This window comes from Phragmites australis, chromosome 7, assembly GCF_958298935.1.
Source record: "Phragmites australis chromosome 7, lpPhrAust1.1, whole genome shotgun sequence".
Lineage (NCBI taxonomy): Eukaryota > Viridiplantae > Streptophyta > Magnoliopsida > Poales > Poaceae > Phragmites > Phragmites australis.
Genome location: NC_084927.1, coordinates 37,746,807 through 37,764,256, shown reverse-complemented (window position 1 = coordinate 37,764,256; position 17,450 = coordinate 37,746,807). Strand labels below are relative to the sequence as shown.

Genomic DNA, 17,450 nt, shown 5'->3' with positions numbered 1-17,450 from the left:
TTTTTTATAATAATTTATTTTTTCTAAGACTATATTTCATTTGGGTCCTTCTTTTTTCTATTATAACCTCAATTTCAATTATTATTTATTTTATTTGGGATCTTTATTTAGATATTTTGCTTCCCAAACTGTATGGAAATTGAACTTCTAATTTTTCATAATTTTTAATTCCGAATTTAGCTATTTATTAATCGTATTTGATATGGACTCTTTGGTTTAATCTAGACCGTTAGATGTTCATAACAATGAGTGGTATAAATCCTTTTCTTTTTTTGATTAACGTGATAATTTCGTGACCTTGAGAGTGAATATGGTGGCTCCTTTTAACACTCAAATAATAATATAATTGATATGATTATGCACTTGTTACTCTCTTTATGCATATGCGACTTTAGTAGGGAATTTTAAGCCCAAATCCCATTGGCTACTAAACTAGTCAAAAAGGAATTTGTTTATTTGCAGCTGACTTATTTTTCTCAAGAATAACTCATATTTTGTTTATTACTACAATATCCAATTAAACAACACTATGATCTCCGTACAAATCCAGTGGTAGTAATATAGAAAAAAAAATAACCAACTTATAAGTATCAATTATGCTTTGCTATTTTAGTTGTAACGAATTCATAGCAATTGGAAATTTTAAATGCATATAGGAGCTTATTACACTCAGCTAATGGATATACATGCCTAGAAAGAATGGATTTACAACAGTAATATTGCACATCTGTACCACCTTCTGAACTCAGCTTATTGATCGCTCATGCATTCATGCTTGGGTCAGGACGGTCGTTTTAAGCTAAAGCTAAGCGAAAAACCTCTAGATCTTGAGCTTAAAGCTGCAGCTGTTGGATCGGATGCGAAGCTTAGTGCCTGCGTGTAGGCTGTCCACCACCAGGTTGCAATTCGCCTTCCCCGTCATCTTCCACAGCTTGATGGCGCCGAATTTTATGCGGATCGGCACGCGGGCTCGCACCGTCAGCGGCACGAACCCCGCCTGCTGCTGCTGCGCCAGCTGCGCCGCGACGGCGCTGTCCAGCCGCGTCTCCCCCGTGAGCGAGATGCGTGGCTGCACCGTGGTCCGGTGGCCCTGGTACAGCGTCGGGAACGCGCCGCTGCACAGCTTCGTGCCGTTGAACGACGCCGTCACCTCGCCGCCGTCGTAGTAGATGCCGATGCGCCTGTTGGGGTTGGTAGCCGTAACGTCAACGTCGAACGCGTCGTTCACCGTCATCGACGTGGTGTTCACGTCGAACCGCGTGACCATGAGCCGGTCCACGTGGAAGTTGGGGATCTTGGGCCTGAACACGAGGTACAGGATCCCCGCGGTGGCGCCGAGCGCGACGACAAGCACGAGGACGACGAGCAAGGTGCAGCACATGCACCTGCAGCACCGGCTGTGCCGCTTGCGACGTCGCGGCGGGGGCAGCGGCGCGGGCGCGTACGGCGGCGGGGGCAGCGGCGCCGGGGCTGTGACCGGCAGCTGCAGCTGGTCGTGGCTCAGTTTCTTGCCCCTGGCCTGGTCCGGCGGCGGCGATCCCACAGTCACCGGGTGGATCTTATGGTAGTCTGCCATGTTTGCGCTCTTCACGTACGTCTCCGGCCGATCGAGTTGCCTGCACGAATTCAAGGTAAGAGACCGGCGCGTGCAACACAGCGCGGTGGGCTTGGTTTGGTTTGGTGAAAAGTTAGCGTCTCATCTCATCGGTGCTCTCTGACGGGTTTATATGCGATGGAACGCGCGTCCGAATGGTTGGTTTAGTTTGGCTTGGCTTGGCTTCTAGACCGTGGATTATCGGGGTCTCTTGACTTGGTTTGCCATGGCCCATGGCGACGTGATTGTCTTTTCCTTCTGTTTAGTGGAAGAAGAAATCGCATAACTGTCTTATGTGATGTCCATATTAATTGTGTATATTTGAGTTATGTAGAGATAAAGATGAACTTTTCTACGATTATATCTTTTTAATATAACGATAAAACTCAATAAAACTTTAATTATCAAAAATATAATGATCATGTTCTAAAGTCTTGTGTGATTTATCTTCGTGATGTAATTAATAATAAGAGTTAGCAAAGCTTTCCTTATGAAACATATGATGCTCGTGATATTACGAATGGTACGCGCTGCGCGTGCGCGTTTGCACGCAGATCCATGTGAGATCATGTGTTGAATGGTTGCATACTTGAAATTGCCAGTTCGCCGCCGACTCGAGACCGCGAGCCTGCTGCATGCATGTACGGTGGATGGCATCCCTTGTTGGCCTGAACGAACGGCCAGTGTGTGAGTCGACAGAGATTCGATCCGATCGATCGTGTCATGTCGAGCTCACCGTTGACGTATCAGGGAAGGGAAAGAGTTGAATAATTGCCCGGAAGATGCCTGCCAATCGCTGCAGGTAAGCATGCTCCATTTGACCGGTGTTGTTCATGTGTTGAATGTTCAGAGGGAGTGAGTGCATTTGGAAAGCTTTCATCCACCGGTGTTGTTCATGTGTTGAATGTTCAGAGGGAGTGAGTGCATTTGGAAAGCTTTCATCCGTGACGTGATCAGCGAAGCGGTTTCCGGCGAACTTTTTCCACTTCTCATTCGCGCGTTCACTCCCTCGCTTGCTGCGTTCGATCAACTGATTCCGTGTTAGAGTATAAACTGAGCCGGGTCTCCTCTTATGCTCTTCTGAGCTTTGGTTCCAGCAGCCCAAGAAACAACCAAAGCTAGCTGCCACAGGGTTTTTTTTAGCTATTTTTAAATTAGAAATAGGGGGAAATTGATTTTTTAAGAAGTAGTTTTTTTTATCATACTAAAATCCTTAGCGTGACTTGACATGCATGTGGTGTGATCAAGGTGACCATGCTAATATCAGCCTTAAAGCCTTTATATATGGCCATGTAGGGCTTATATGACAACCCTGAGTCGCGACTGTCTGTCACGTCAAAGACCTTGGCTTGACTCAAGATCATGCTCTCTTCCCTCCCTCTCCCTTTACTCCTCCTCCTCCTTTCAGACGGAGCATTAGGACCTTGCTTTTGCCCATTTTACTCTATTAGGTTGTGCTGTAAAATTGACTCTTGTAGTGTATATGATTTGGTAGTATTGAATGTAAAAGTGTTTGGTGCATATCAAATTCGTAATGGATTTGCAGTTATATGGTATGATGATTAATTTGTGATGTAAACAAAAGTAGGCACACATAGCTAAGAAGTATCCTGATGTTATTTGCAAGGATCTCCCGTTCCTCCCGTTTGCTGCGTTCGATCAACTGATTCTAGCAGCCCAAGCAAGAACCAAAGCTAGCTGCTGCAGGATTTTTTTAGCTATATTTAAAGATAGAAAAAACTAATTTTTCAAGAAGTAGTCCTTTTTATCACGCCAAAGTCCTTAACGTGACTCTCTAACGTGGTCACACCATATGTATTGGCATGATCAAGATGACCACGCTGATATTAGCCCTGATGTCTTTATATGTGGCCATGTAGGGCTAATGTGGCAACCCTGAGTCGCAACTGTCTATCGTGCCAAAGGCCTTGGCTCCCTCTTCCTTTCTTCCTCCTCCTTTCAGACCGAGCATGAGGACCTTGCTTTTGCCCTCTTTTCCCTCTCTAAATTTTTCATCAAATCCATCGATTTCAGACCCAGATCAAAGGGATTGCTCATTAAAGGTAAATACTCCATTGCATCTATTTAATTTTGATTTTCTCTGTAGTTTTAGATGGTTTTTTTTTACTACATAGGGTTTGGAGATTAGGTGATGACAATATTAAAATTTGGTTAGATTAACTAATAGTTATTTATTGTTGTTCTTCGATGCTTAATGTAGCATGTTTATTATACTTTTATGTAGATCATTTTACTCTTGTAGGTTGTGTTGCAAAATTGACTCTTGTAGTGCATAGGATTTAGTAGTGTTGAATGTAAAAGTGTTTGGTGCATGTCAAATTCGTAATGGATTTGCAGTTATATGGTATGACGACTAATTTATGGTGTAAGTAAAAGTGGGTACACATAGGTAAGAAATATCCTGATGTTAGTGGCAAGGATGCCCCCGTTCCTCCCGCTCTCCTCGTCCAGACTTGTGACTATGGTAAGCCTGCTTTGGTCCTTCAGTCACTACATGAAGATATTGCTGACCACATTTTCTACCTGTGCAAGGATTATCGTGTGAGTGAGTATTTGTTATGAGTTAGGATGGAAGCATATGATATTACTTTTATTGACATGATGTTTTAATAATTTGCAGAAGTGGGAGATGTGCTACTTCTTTCTATAGATTGATGGACTTGAGATATATGACCCTAGAATTCTGAAGGTGAAACAGTTTAGTTAGTATTTGAATCCATATGACAAGTTTGTTTATTGGGTTCCTCCTCTACCAAATCCACCAAAACTGATGGATAAAGCGGGAAGTGGGAAGTGAGCATAATATGTGTAGCGAATCCTGCGTTGTGCAAGTGTGGGAAGCGAAGCATGCTTGTGTGAACCTTTTGGGGATCTTCTTACTTTTGTTAGGAAGGGATGACAAAGGTAAAAATCGAGCATAGATGCTTGTTTACAATTTGAATGAGGTAGAATTAGATATTATATACCTTGTATCATGAATTTTAATGCAATGCCAATGCTACTTGTAACTTTCAGGATTCGTTGTATGGTACTGATGGTGAATGGATAGATGACGAAGATGATCAAATGAAAGAGAATATGGTGATAGAACCACGTCGTCCAAGGAAGTGCAATTGTGATGTGAAAGCTCGATACGAGATAGTTTCCTCCGAACTTAGTGTGGGGTACTACTGCGGGCATGTGGTTGGTAAGGATATGGTTAATTTTATGCATAATATCTATATTTTTTGTTTTGATATCCTATGTTGGTTGTACCTTGTTAATGGGAATGATAAAGATGAGGTGGATCGTGATATTGCATGACGGAATAAGCATCATTTGGTGGTGCTGTCAAGTTATCTGGAGCATCGTAAGAAGGTGACTAGTGTTCATCTTCTTCTACCTCATCACTTTCATCTTTGGCATCACCGTTCGACGAAAAGATGGGTATTTTGTCAACATTTGCTTGAGCCTCCTCATCCCTAAGAACCCCATTGTCGAAGTCGTTACTTACTATAGCTAAATCAAAGTTATTTGAATCACCAGCAACTATCTCCTAAACAGAGGCACGAGGTACATCTGGAATTATAATATCGACGAGTTCGGAGACATCGGCCACCTCTGGGATAATAGCGGTTATTTCCTAAGTCAAATGCTCAATAGGATCCACTTTCTAGCTAATACTACCTGACACATCTTGAACCGATGGCATCGAGCTTCCTCCTATACCCACATCAACTACAATCTCCACGCAATAAACTTGAGAACCGTTCACACAATCCTTATATAGCTTCCAATCATTCTCTGATGTCAACTCTATGATAACATAGTGAGCCCTGTCACCCCGTCCAGTATCAAACCTTCCACGTATAGTTACATCACATGCATCCGCATCAACATTCATAATTGATCTAACCCGATTAACAATTTCATCGAAGCAAGATGAGTTTTCAAATTTCAACACTTGCTCCATCATCTTATCAAACTCCCCATTTATATTAATCGTGCCACCATAAAACACCCAAACAATTATTCGGTACTAATATGTTAAGAAATCAACTTTAATGATCAGTTGCTGTTGACTGCTACAACACATATGATTCCCCGTCCATTTATTTTGCCCAACTGGTACCGGCCATTTCAACGAAAGGAATCTGTTACAACAATAAACAAGACACCATTATTTCATTTAGTTCCACTGACCAAGAACAGGCCCCAGCTTACACCCAGACTCTTCTTTCCTCTGCACTTTAATCCTGTCCATATAACATCAACATTTCTACCACTCGGAAGAATGTACGGGTAAAAAATCCAACATTTCTAGATTGCTTGTCTCGATCTCAACCTCGGTCTCCATCTCCTAGTGTCCTGAGGCCTCAGGAGCTGTACAGGAGCAGCTGGAATCCGGAGCCACCACTCCCTCAACCTCCTCACCAGTTTCTCACTGCTTTTCTTCCTCACCGGCATCTGCCTCGTGTATGCTTCCAGCACAACCAGCAGGATGATGCTTCTCAACGGCAGGAACGCGAATGCCGCAGCCATGACGACCAACGCAGCCGCAACTTTGCTGGTGCTCTGAAACCAAGCATCAAATCAAATTCCACCTGTCAAAATGGCAAAGTTGCAAACAAGATGGCTAGAAAACAGAACCTGAGGAAATGCTGCAAGCATGAGGGACCGAAGCTTGAGAAGAAAAATGTTTCCGGCTTGCACGTGTGCTTCCAACTGCGAGATGGCTTCTTGCAAAGCCAGGAGCTGCTGGACAGTTCTTCTCCGAGGGGTTGTGACCTCAAATGCTCCTATCAACTGCCCCTTCACATAGTGTTTGTGCCATAGCATGAAGAGGCTAGAGCCGAGCAAAAAGCCAGGAAACATGAACCAGATCCAACCACTGCAGTACAAACCATTTTGGTCAGAAATGCTTCCTTCGAACTGGAATTTGCAGAAACGCTGTGAAGCTGTCTCATATAACAAGATCAATGATCAAGAAACAATACCTATATACCATGTAGAGGAAACAGAACAAGAAGACATATGAGTTAAGTTGATCTTCCCACTCAGCGAAAGCAAGAAGTACTTTGCCTATCTCAATCAAAGGAAATAGTAGTTCCTGAATAGGAGGGAATTAACCACCGTTATTACGTTGTTATTCTTCAAACAAGATCAGGCTATACCGACATGGTTCCTTAGACCTGTGGTTTTCGTTTCAGAGTTCCAGTACCTGATTTAGAATCTTGTGTAACATGATGAACTACTATGAAATGAAGAGCAATACCTTCAACACAGCTACATTAGTATCTATGTCTTCCACTTTGACCTGATCAAGCGTTGCCCGTGCCGCCTCCACTCTGCCCGAATAACCGAACGATCGCTCTAGAGCCATTTGCACCGAGCTAGTTCCTCCTATCTGCACATCTCGAGCCGTGAAATCCCTTTCCTCAGTATTGTCCTCCTCCTTCAGTGCCAGCAAACCCATCCTCACCATTGTATACGCTGAAAGCGGGAAGGGGTCAGCAAGTGTCAATTCATCTGAACTACTCTGTGCAAAATCCTCGCTTCCTCTGAATCTTGAGCAATGCTGCTGCAGCTCGCCGTACAGTGCCTCCAATATCTTATCCCCCTTGGGCAGTTTCTCTGCTAAGTTGAAGGCAAGGGTGGTCTTAAAATGTGCCGGTAATATGTGGAAGCCCTCCTTCACTGTGCGGTACCGCAGAATTCCAAGCGCCGCAACTGAAAGAGCCTCTGCCTTCTGAAAATTTGTAAGCATGTACTTCCTTATGAACTTGTGCGTGTGCAGCACCTCTTTGATCACCGCAAACCAGTAGTCTCGGCGAGTGTGGCCTTTGAATTGAGGGAATTCGAAGAACACGGGTTCGCTTCTGTCGGTAGCAAATATACATTAGCCATCGTACTTGCAGATTGCGGTGCATTGTGAAAAAAAAAGGCAGTAGCTTTTTTTGGTTACTCAAGAGTCAAGAGCATTAGAATAAAGCCTTCTGTTCTGTAGGAATCAATTACTCACGTTGAGCTAGACTTGTACATGACTGCTTTGTCAAAGAGATGAGCACCCCATGGCCCAGTGGACTCACGTTTTACGAGCTGCTTCAAGTCCCTTGCCAGATCATACACAGCAGCCTCGCCATATGAGAAATCGACACCGATAGCCTCGAAGTAGAGTGCGTGATTCGTCAGTGTGAGCCTCCCTGCATTATGTAATGTGCAGCCCTTACACATTAAGCGCCTTGTGAAGAAGAACAGCTCACCGGAACTGATCAAAATTACCATAAGGAAGATGATTAACCAGGCCATGTGGACGTCCCGATGTGCTGAAGGACCGGCTTGGGCGTTGCGGCGCCATGGATGTCGAGGATTACTTCACCGTCCGAAAGCTGAATGGCAGGAGCTTTGTGTCCATCCGATATACGTTTTGCAGAGCTGAGCACCCTAGCATCAGAGATGCCACAGTAAGGCAGTCACGCAGTGAAAGTAACCAACCGATTACTTATCCATAATGCCATCATTCAGAGAATGAAATAGGTTTGAGCAATACATGCACCTACTGGTCTAAGCTTTTGAGGTACTTGTGGTAGATGAGAAAATGCAACCGGCCTCCCGTAGAGTTGGTGAGCGCGTCGAACAGGTTACTAACGGTGATGGGATGCGCCATGGCTGGGCAGGAAGGAGCAATCTTGGCAAATGCCTCGGGTCCAACCGTCCTCCTCCCATCGACCTAGTCATCAATTCCACACAACGAAGACGATCATGCAATGCAAAGCAAGCATTTGATGGAAGGGTTTGATCAAGAACAAGAGCATATACAGGAAGAACAATGGAAGGACCTGAATGGCCATCTGCGTTGGGCTTGAATAGAATATGGATCCACCGTCGTCGTCGTCCGCGTCGTCGCGGAGAATGCTGAATGCCGTTTTCTGTATCGTGAAAAAAAATCAGTCTTGATCGGTTTCCGATATGGATGATGCATCACATGGTGCCGCGGTTTGTTTTTACGACGGAGATTCGATCTCACCTGAAACACGGCGTCGGTTTCCTCATCGGGCGCCTCCCAGGCGAGCATCAGGTCGTAGGTGAGCGAGTGGAACTCCCTGTCGCCGAGGTAATCCTGGCGCTTGGTCTCGACGCGCAGGGCAATGCAGGAGCAGTACTCCACGACGCTCCTGGCGTACTCCAGCGGCCGGCCGCCCTGCTCCTCCGTGTCGAACCGCCGGAGCAGCTGATCCACCGGCACGCCTGCGATCCTGCCATGGCCACGCGATGCAATGTCACGTCACGATAATTTTGGCGTCAAGAAACCGAGTGCGCCGTGCGTCCAGCAACACCCGGGAGATGGACGGACCGGGCACATCGGCGGACGACGGAGGCGGCGGTGGGCGAGAGGGGAGGGATGGCCATGCCCGCCTTCTCCTCAGCGCTGCCGTGCCCCTTGTTGCCCCTCCCCCTGCTGTGGTCGCCGCCGAAGAGGCCCTCAATGAGACCCATCCGTGGTGGCGGCGGAGCAGGAGGAAGGCATCGCCTGTCTCCGTCTCCTGCAAGCCGCCCGCCTCACTGCCCGGTGGTGCGTTTCTTGCCCTTCCCGTGGACGGTTAGGCGCGCGCCTCACTGCCGGGGTCGGACGTCCAGTGAGCAGCAGCAGCGCACAAACTCGACGGCAAATTGAAACGTGGCTTCCAAAGCAAGTACAGTACGATTGAACGAGGTTGCGGTCTCTTCAAAAAAACAGGAGCAAATTGCACTCAAAACCACAAATTTTGAGGTAAACATGGCCTAAAACTTTGGTAACTTTAGCGTGGGTTTTTCACATTTTGTATTCTGCACAAATTTGTCTAGAGATTTACTATCCTCCAAAACATTGATAAGAGGAAACTGAAACCTATCCTAAGCTGTGATTTGCACTGCTGACAAAAGCACAATGATTCAAACAGAGACGAATGCGAAATCCACGGCACGTCCCATCATCATATTGCTCAAAACGCTTTTTAATCGAACTCAATAGATACCGACAATGATACCAATCTTATTACCATACGTGTCGACATCACCACCAAAAAGGAGTCCTCCGTTATAAAAACAGCTACCAGAAAAATGTAAGATTGAGAGTGACAATTAGAAATGGGTGAATAGACGTCTCAATAAATTTTTTATAGAATTGATGATCTTCTCCTATTCAAACACCTAACATATTTCTACCAGAAAATCACAACAGAACACAATACAAATAGTAACGGAAAAACTACATCTAACTAAAAATTTTGGAAACTTTGAAGAAAGATCAAAAACTAAACTAGAAGATTTAATAAAAAGTGGGTCTTATGGTTAGCATCGAATAATAGGTTCCATAACAAATCAATATATGACTCATCCTCACACGAATGTTGAATCTTGAGAAAAGATCACTCAAGAATAAAAGTATGAATACCGGGTAAAAAAGATCTATAAGACAATGGTCTAAAAGCAAAGGAATTTAAGACCCTATCACATATACATGTATATATGATTTTTATGCCTATAGCATTAAGAAGAATAACCTCCCAATGTATTAAAATTTTAGCTCAAAAGGAAAAACGAAAATTAACACAAAAGAGAAAATACTTGCACACAAGGTAAGAGAACTAAGAGAGTAAAACTAGAAGAAGGAGAATTCAAGCATACGAAACAAAATAAATTTTATTACTCAAAGATGTCAATCCTATTTTAAGTGAATTATAAAGATTTTCCTCTTAAAACTCTCGCATATTATATAGACTAAACACTCATCCTCCTCTCCTCTAAAATCCTAACACAATACTCTCATATGGGTAGCACAAGGAGCTCAAATGATTGGTTTATCCTCTTCTATAGCCATACCCCTCTATTTATAGGTCTAAAAACTTGACCCTAAGTTTTCTAACTTTTTCCAAAATACCCATCTCTTATAGCACACTCCTACCTATTACCGAGAGTATTTTGATCCATTTTCTTCTGTATTAATCGGATGACCTGGACGCATTGATTTAGCTTCGTCTCGACGCAAGCTTTACGATGATACCATGTACTCCTCCAGTCCTTTTATGGTTTTGAGATCAAACCATGAAACCCTACCATACTTCTCAAAGTGTAACTAGCTGCCACTTGCTTTCACTGAAACAAACACTTTGATGATGATTCGTGTTCTACATCTTGCGATTTTGACCGCCGATAAGTCTCTCCAGCTCCTGATCCTTCAGACCGCCTTGTCACTTGCACTGACATCATCTTCGCTTGATTTTATCAACACGCTGTCTTTATACTTTATTTCATATCTTGCTTGACCTTCATGTGCACAAATAGGATTACCCTTCACTTCGTCCAGCCCTCCTTGATCTTCCAGCATCAAACACCCATTTAGCCACAATCACCCGCCGTCAACCGCCAAGTTTCATCCGTCACATACACACCTTAAAACAAGCAAACATATTTCTCCACACTCCAAAATATCTCCAAATTAGCACAAAATCAAAAACTTTAACTCAGAGCATATCCTGCAAAAAATGTGAACACTGGATGTTCTGATACGTTCTAATTCTGAATACCGGACCATCCGGTGAGTGTAACACTATCTGTTCTAGAAAAATTTTGCTCTCTGAAAAAAAAAATCCGCTAAAAGCTTCCGATGATCTTATGCACATCACCAGATTCCAGCGCATACCAATCCACCGAACCACACTTTTGCAACCTCTCTTAAAAAAATCGAATGCATTCTTTGATATTCACAATCTCAACACCGAACTATCCGACATACATAATCAAACTTAACACCAAAAGTCTACTTTCTGTAGAAAATACTTCAACGCTCTCAACATGTATCACCAGACCATCCGATATTTACTTCTATTTTTACTTCAACATTAAAAATACTTCAATACTCACTTCACCGTAACACCAGACTATCCGATATAATAAAAAAAACCTACACACCGGATGTTCCGATGAGGCATAATTTACTAGACTCTAAAATAGTCTGTTTTAATTCAAACTTTAATTAACCATAAATAAGATCACACACATAAGCTCATATCAATTAAAGTCATTTTAAATTCAACATTATCAATAACTCATCACATATATACTAAAGCATATTTCAACTTAATTTTAAAAAACTACCTGCCAAATACAGGACAATGAACATAGACAGTAGTAGAGTTCTGCATAATGGAGTCCTCTCTCCTCATTTACCAGCTCAAATCTATGTAAATAAAGGCATCCTGCAAAATGCAGGCAGGGCGCGTAATTAACTGTCTCTGAAACATGGAGTTCTAAAACAGGCAGAGAAGTTCCGTTTCATGAATCCCAGCGATGCGAAACCCTGGGACTCAAATAATCGTGTCTGATGATCACTTCACGATGCAGATCTTGATGACAGAAGCGACGCCGATACGGTGTAGAGCTACAATGGCGTCACCAGGCTTGCACAGCTGCTTCTTGACGGCCGACTTCAGTGCTGCCTCCAGGATCACCTCTGTGGACTCTGAATCGGTAGCCTTGGCAGAGCCCTCGGCAAGGAGGGGAATGAGACCTCTGTATATTAGGCTGTGCCTTGCCGGGCCCTCAGAGCTGATGGTCCAGTCGAATGAATCGGTTGTTAGCACAGGGACAACCACGGAGAGGATTGGAACCCTGGGCCGGTACTTCGCGACCAGCTTGGCTGTGGTGCCACCGCGAGTCAAGACGACAATCAGTGTAGCCCTGGCCTTGTTGGCAGTTCGCACAGCAGAGGATGCAAGAGACTCCAGTGGGCTCATCGGAAGCGGCGCAGACCTGATCATCGCCTTGAAAACAGCCTCATAGTCGAGGGAAGACTCTGCCTCGATGCAGATACGAGCCATGATCTTCACAGCAACCTCGGGGTATGCTCCAGCAGCACTCTCACCACTGAGCATGACGCAGTCAGTTCCATCAAGAACAGCATTTGCAACATCAGTGGCCTCAGCACGAGTTGGCCTCGGAGATTTGATCATTGACTCAAGCATCTGAGTAGCAGTAACAACAGGCTTGCCAGCAATGTTGCACTTATAGATCATCATCTTCTGTGCAAGGAAAATCTTCTCAACAGGAATCTCCATTCCAAGATCACCTCTAGCAACCATAAAGGCATCAGTCTCCCTCAAGATATCATCAAAGTTTATAACACCCTCTTGGTTTTCGACCTACATAACAAGTTATGAAAGAAATCAGATCCAGATCCATGGCATAGGAACCAATATGATCACAAGAAATGCTATATGTACATTATCATCATGTCAAGTGAATGAAATTATAGCAGGAAACTATAGAATTTCAGTTACATTGCAGTAAATAAGTTCAATATAATCTGGATCAATTGTAGGAGCACCAAGATCTGGAATGAACCTTTACTGGGAGGAAATGCAGGGTAAAAAGAAACAAAATTCCTTTTGGGTATTTTGCTAACCAAAAGTGAAGTAAAAATTCTTGTGAAACATTGTAGTTTAGGCAAGGACTATCCTAGTAGGAAGCATGGGCGGACCCACCATGATGCATGGGTATTCAAGTGAATACCCAATTTTTTTGCGAAAAATTGATTATACAGCAGCTATACTACATATATATATCTCTAGTTAGACCAACTTACTTGTTTGCTGCTTTAATCTATCAGACCACTCAGCAAATCGTGAGTCCAAGCTACTATTCATCCTCCACTCGGCTTATTAACTAGAAAGAGCCCACCTTCTCATACCACAGCAACAAGCATCAAGAGTTCATGATCTCCATGTTGTGACTGTCCAGTTCGGCAGTCAGCAGTTGAGCGTGAATTTTTTGTGCAAGTTAAGGATAGTGACATCATTTAACGTTTCCAAACCATGAAGGAACACAAAGTTAAATTATAATTTTCTTTTAAGTATTTTGTAATTTCTCTTAATTAATTGAAACTTCTCTACTATAAACAATTTATACTTTAAAATTTACGCTACTATAGATTTCTCGTATTTTAGATTAAATATTTTTTTTTAATACTGAATACCCAATCGTCAAATTCTCGGTCCGCCACTGGTAGGAAGCATGTAGAAGAAGAGTGCTCAATATACCACTTACATGCTATTGCACAAACTGGCTGTCAGGTTCATAGGAGAGATTTAAATAAAGCATGGTTCCAATTGTGTATCAATAAAGGATTAAAGTGTAAAGCAACTTACTGAAAGCACTACATCTCAGACACCCTGTTGCAGAACGTGGTTTCAAACATGCAGCACTATTTCATGGTTTCAACACAGAACATAAATTGGAGTGGAACAAATTATGGAAAGAAAAGTAACTAATAAAACCCCTTAAAAGTCAACAGTGATAATACATACGGACCTTTGACATCAACTTAATGCGCTTGGCATGTTGCCCAAGAACTTGCCTGACATTCACCAAATCTGAACCTTTACGGACAAAGGATAGAGCAATCATATCAATATCATTTGGAACACCCCATCCCAAAATGTCTTCTTTATCTTTCTCAGTCAGTGTAGGAAGATCCACAACAATTCCTGGCAAATTGCAATTCTTTCTTTCTCCGAGCATTGCAGTGTTCTCACACCTACATCTCACAGTTCCAGCATCAGGATCGCAAGACAGAACAGTCAAGGAGATCGTGCCATCAGCACATAGAATGACATTTCCAGGCTTCACATCTACAGGTAGTTTCTTGTAACTCATAGCGATCGTATTCTCATCGCCCTTGATATCATAATCAGTAGTAACAGTGATTTCTTGACCCTTAGTTAGCTTGATTGGTTTACCATCCTTCAAAAATCCAGTACGAATTTCAGGACCCTGCAGCAATCAAAGAAGATTAAAAGGGGTTCAGATACTTTAAATATCATACGAACAAGTATTCAATCGGAATATGTAATAAATATCATGGAATGACATAAAAGAAACCAAGTGCAGAAAGTCTATTTTGTAGCCAATTTGAGCTACAAAGGAAACCAACATATATGACCATGTGAGCTATAAAAAGAAACACCACAAAATGGAAGAACAATGTGACAACTGACAGCAAGGAAGGAACTCGAAAATTCATTCCGTGTTGACCATTGTATCAAGCCAAGCAAATGAATCGGAAATCAGATCACTTAAAATCCACCAATCCTAAACATCTAGAGAGACAGAAAGCTTTGATATTACACCCTAAAAAACAGCCAAAGCACTTCAAATACACAAACATTCAATTAATCTATTGCCAATTAAACACACAAACTACTAGTGGACAAAGAACTCTTAAGGATGCACTAGCTAATCTTAAGGATGCACTAGCTTGTGTATGTGTTAATCATATACATTGTATGCATTAACAGAGCACATTGTATGCGTTAACGGAGTTAAGAGGAAGATCTAAAAGCCCCTTAGTAAACTCATCAGGGTCAAAATAGCGACCTAGTGGCTCCAACACTCATTCGAGACCACTAATCATCAAAGCCTTGAAAGAGAATAATTTTATAGTGTAACCAATAAGTAGCCAAACTGCCTCATATCGAACATTCAAGTATTCATTTGCCAGTTAAACACAATACCAGAAGTACTACTGGACAAAATAACATGGACAAAATCTAAAGCTAGCTTAAAAAATACAAGATGAATTGCTTCCTTTCCACCAACATGTTGACATGCAACAACCTAATGAACGATAAACACACGGACTACTACCGAATCCATAATCGTCACAAGGTCCATATAACAAAAGTCCAAAGTTACCCCATGAGAAAATGCATTCATGAATCATCCGGCCTTAACCGTCAACGGTTAACCGACTCACCCAATCCAAGATCCAACGCCTGTGCAACAAAGCAAGCGTAGAGCAGCAGGCAAATCTAACCCCTCAACTCAAGACTCGATCGCTCCAAAGCTCGGGTCCTAATTCCTAACTCAACTATGCTACCTCCAATTCAAACCTAGTTCGTCCCACTCGGCAGATCAGTAGATCCCAGTCCAATCATCCGGTACCAGACGGAACCAACCCCCTGACTGGCCCGATCCAACTAATAAGAAACACAGCAGCGGACACCGGTGCATGATGTAAAGTCAAGCAGGTCGAGCGGAGCAAGCGGAGAAGCGACACACACACACACACACACACAGAGAGAGAGAGTTGAGGGTGAGGGACCTTGGTGTCGAGCATGATGGCGCAGAGGATGCCTGTGTTGTGCATGGCCTGGCGGAGGTTGTCGAGCGTCTCTTGGTGGTACTCGTGCGTGCCGTGCGAGAAGTTGAACCGCGCGACGTTCATGCCGGCGCGGAGCAGCTTCTCGAGCATGGGCACGGTGCGGGAGGCCGGGCCGAGCGTGCAGACGAGCTTGGTCTTGGGCAGCCGCGCGTCGCCGCCGCCGTCGCCGCGCTCCAGGTCCGCCAGGATCGCCGCCATGTCAATGTTCGCCATCGCGCTCTCCTTGTCTCTCCGGAGCTGCGGCGATCCGAAATGGGGAGTGGTGTTGAGTAACAGCGAGATGGGATTTGAGATTTGGTTGCCGAGTTTTATAGAGACCGAGGAGGAATGGGGAATTTCGCGATTCCGTGGGCGAAGGCGGCGAGCGGAGGTGGAAGCCGGATGAGAGGGAGTGACCACTGAATTTTAATGTTTCTATTATTTTTCGCGTCTATTTTTCGAGGGAAGTGGTGGGCTCACAGCTGAGAGCAAAATCTACGGTACCTTTCCAATAAAGATTTTTTGCAATCTTATTTATATTATTTATTTTATAATTTAATGATTGAGTTAAAGACGTGAGAGAATAAGTGAATACGTATCATCACACAAGAAAGTCTTTTGTAGGATTAAATTCTATAAAATTTGCTTTCGACGGTCAGTCTCCTTTACCGTACCGTTGACTATGAGTTTTACGGAACTAGTATATTGTATAGTTTGATGGATAGGAAGTATATTATATAGTTTGATGGATAGGAAGTTAGAGTTATATTTTTTGAAAAAAATATTTGGTTAATTGTATTTGTTTGAGTAGAGTAATTGAGTTTTGGTTTAGTTGATTAAATTTAAGATCGTATGAGTAGATATAAGAGTTAAGATTATGATTAATTGATTGTTTGTATAAAAATAATTTTATGAAACTGACAAGTAGTATGTTTATATGATAGATGTATGTTACTGTGATAAGTGATCTTACAAGCTACGGTGTGTTCATTCTTAGACCAGATTAAAAACGTATATTTACATTTGCTGTACCAACTTAGAGCAGTCAATATGGGCAAACAAATACATCTGTTCTTGAAATTATACATATTTATTAAAAACAGGTTATAATAAATTTAAACAATCAAATACAACATACTATGCAGGACCGCAGCAATCTTCAGTATATGAAGTTCTCGAGGTGGATGATTCCTGGGCACAAGCATATGCCGCGGCACTGCACGGCAAGTCGGCGACGGTGGGCGTGGGCGGCTTCGAACCAAACGGCAAAACCTGCGACGTCAGAAACCGCGACCTACCCTTTGTTTCTTACTTTCTTTCAATATCTGCCGTTTGTTTTCTTTGGTCATGTCCTTGTCTATTTATTTATTATATGTCAATTTTCTCTTGTTTCTGTGACGAAGAATGCAAGTAATATACTTAGCCCGATGTGTCATCCTTAGCGGTCAACTTATAGCATCAACGGTCTTCAATTCCATACACATGGCTGATCGATTAGAAAATGTGCATGGAAGTTGGAACAATGGAACGCTCTTTTTGTTCCTATTCTTTTATATGCAATGAGGTGAAGCAAAGATACTGGCATTGTTGTTGTTTGTTGATCTATTTGAAAGGCTCATAATAAAATCTATTTTGAATAAAAAAAACTCTGGTGTGATTTCACTGATATTATTTTTC

General features: G+C 42.9%; 3 protein-coding genes across 3 annotated transcripts; all 3 read right to left on the bottom strand.

Annotated features, from left to right (window-relative positions):
- Window positions 1-633: 633 nt before the first annotated feature.
- On the bottom strand, window positions 634-1,722 carry LOC133925254 (NDR1/HIN1-like protein 6). Its single transcript, XM_062371158.1, has one exon. The coding sequence runs from the start codon at window positions 1,574-1,576 to the stop codon at window positions 821-823; it is 756 nt and encodes a 251-aa protein (XP_062227142.1). The 5' UTR covers window positions 1,577-1,722; the 3' UTR covers window positions 634-820.
- Window positions 1,723-5,624: 3,902 nt separating this feature from the next.
- LOC133925253 (uncharacterized) lies at window positions 5,625-9,194 on the bottom strand. Its single transcript, XM_062371157.1, has 10 exons — window positions 8,949-9,194; window positions 8,622-8,850; window positions 8,434-8,523; window positions 8,155-8,324; window positions 7,896-8,038; window positions 7,617-7,797; window positions 6,870-7,473; window positions 6,592-6,704; window positions 6,245-6,485; window positions 5,625-6,169 (listed from the first exon to the last, which is right to left on the bottom strand). The coding sequence occupies exons 1-10, from the start codon at window positions 9,089-9,091 to the stop codon at window positions 5,915-5,917; spliced, it is 2,169 nt and encodes a 722-aa protein (XP_062227141.1). The 5' UTR covers window positions 9,092-9,194; the 3' UTR covers window positions 5,625-5,914.
- Window positions 9,195-11,692: 2,498 nt separating this feature from the next.
- LOC133925252 (pyruvate kinase, cytosolic isozyme) lies at window positions 11,693-16,220 on the bottom strand. Its single transcript, XM_062371156.1, has 3 exons — window positions 15,735-16,220; window positions 13,943-14,404; window positions 11,693-12,774 (listed from the first exon to the last, which is right to left on the bottom strand). The coding sequence occupies exons 1-3, from the start codon at window positions 16,005-16,007 to the stop codon at window positions 11,962-11,964; spliced, it is 1,548 nt and encodes a 515-aa protein (XP_062227140.1). The 5' UTR covers window positions 16,008-16,220; the 3' UTR covers window positions 11,693-11,961.
- Between the last annotated feature and the right edge of the window lie 1,230 nt (window positions 16,221-17,450).

Coding starts and splice junctions, on each gene's coding strand:
- LOC133925254 (XM_062371158.1), bottom strand. CDS start 1,576: ATGGCAGACTACCATAAGATCCACCCGGTGACTGTGGGATCGCCGCCG.
- LOC133925253 (XM_062371157.1), bottom strand. CDS start 9,091: ATGGGTCTCATTGAGGGCCTCTTCGGCGGCGACCACAGCAGGGGGAGG. Junction 8,851..8,948: donor GTCGTCCGCCGATGTGCCCG/GTCCGTCCATCT, acceptor TGGCCATGGCAG/GATCGCAGGCGTGCCGGTGG. Junction 6,170..6,244: donor TGCTTGCAGCATTTCCTCAG/GTTCTGTTTTCT, acceptor GCTTGGTTTCAG/AGCACCAGCAAAGTTGCGGC.
- LOC133925252 (XM_062371156.1), bottom strand. CDS start 16,007: ATGGCGAACATTGACATGGCGGCGATCCTGGCGGACCTGGAGCGCGGC. Junction 14,405..15,734: donor CCATCATGCTCGACACCAAG/GTCCCTCACCCT, acceptor TGATTGCTGCAG/GGTCCTGAAATTCGTACTGG. Junction 12,775..13,942: donor GCATTAAGTTGATGTCAAAG/GTCCGTATGTAT, acceptor CTTGTTATGTAG/GTCGAAAACCAAGAGGGTGT.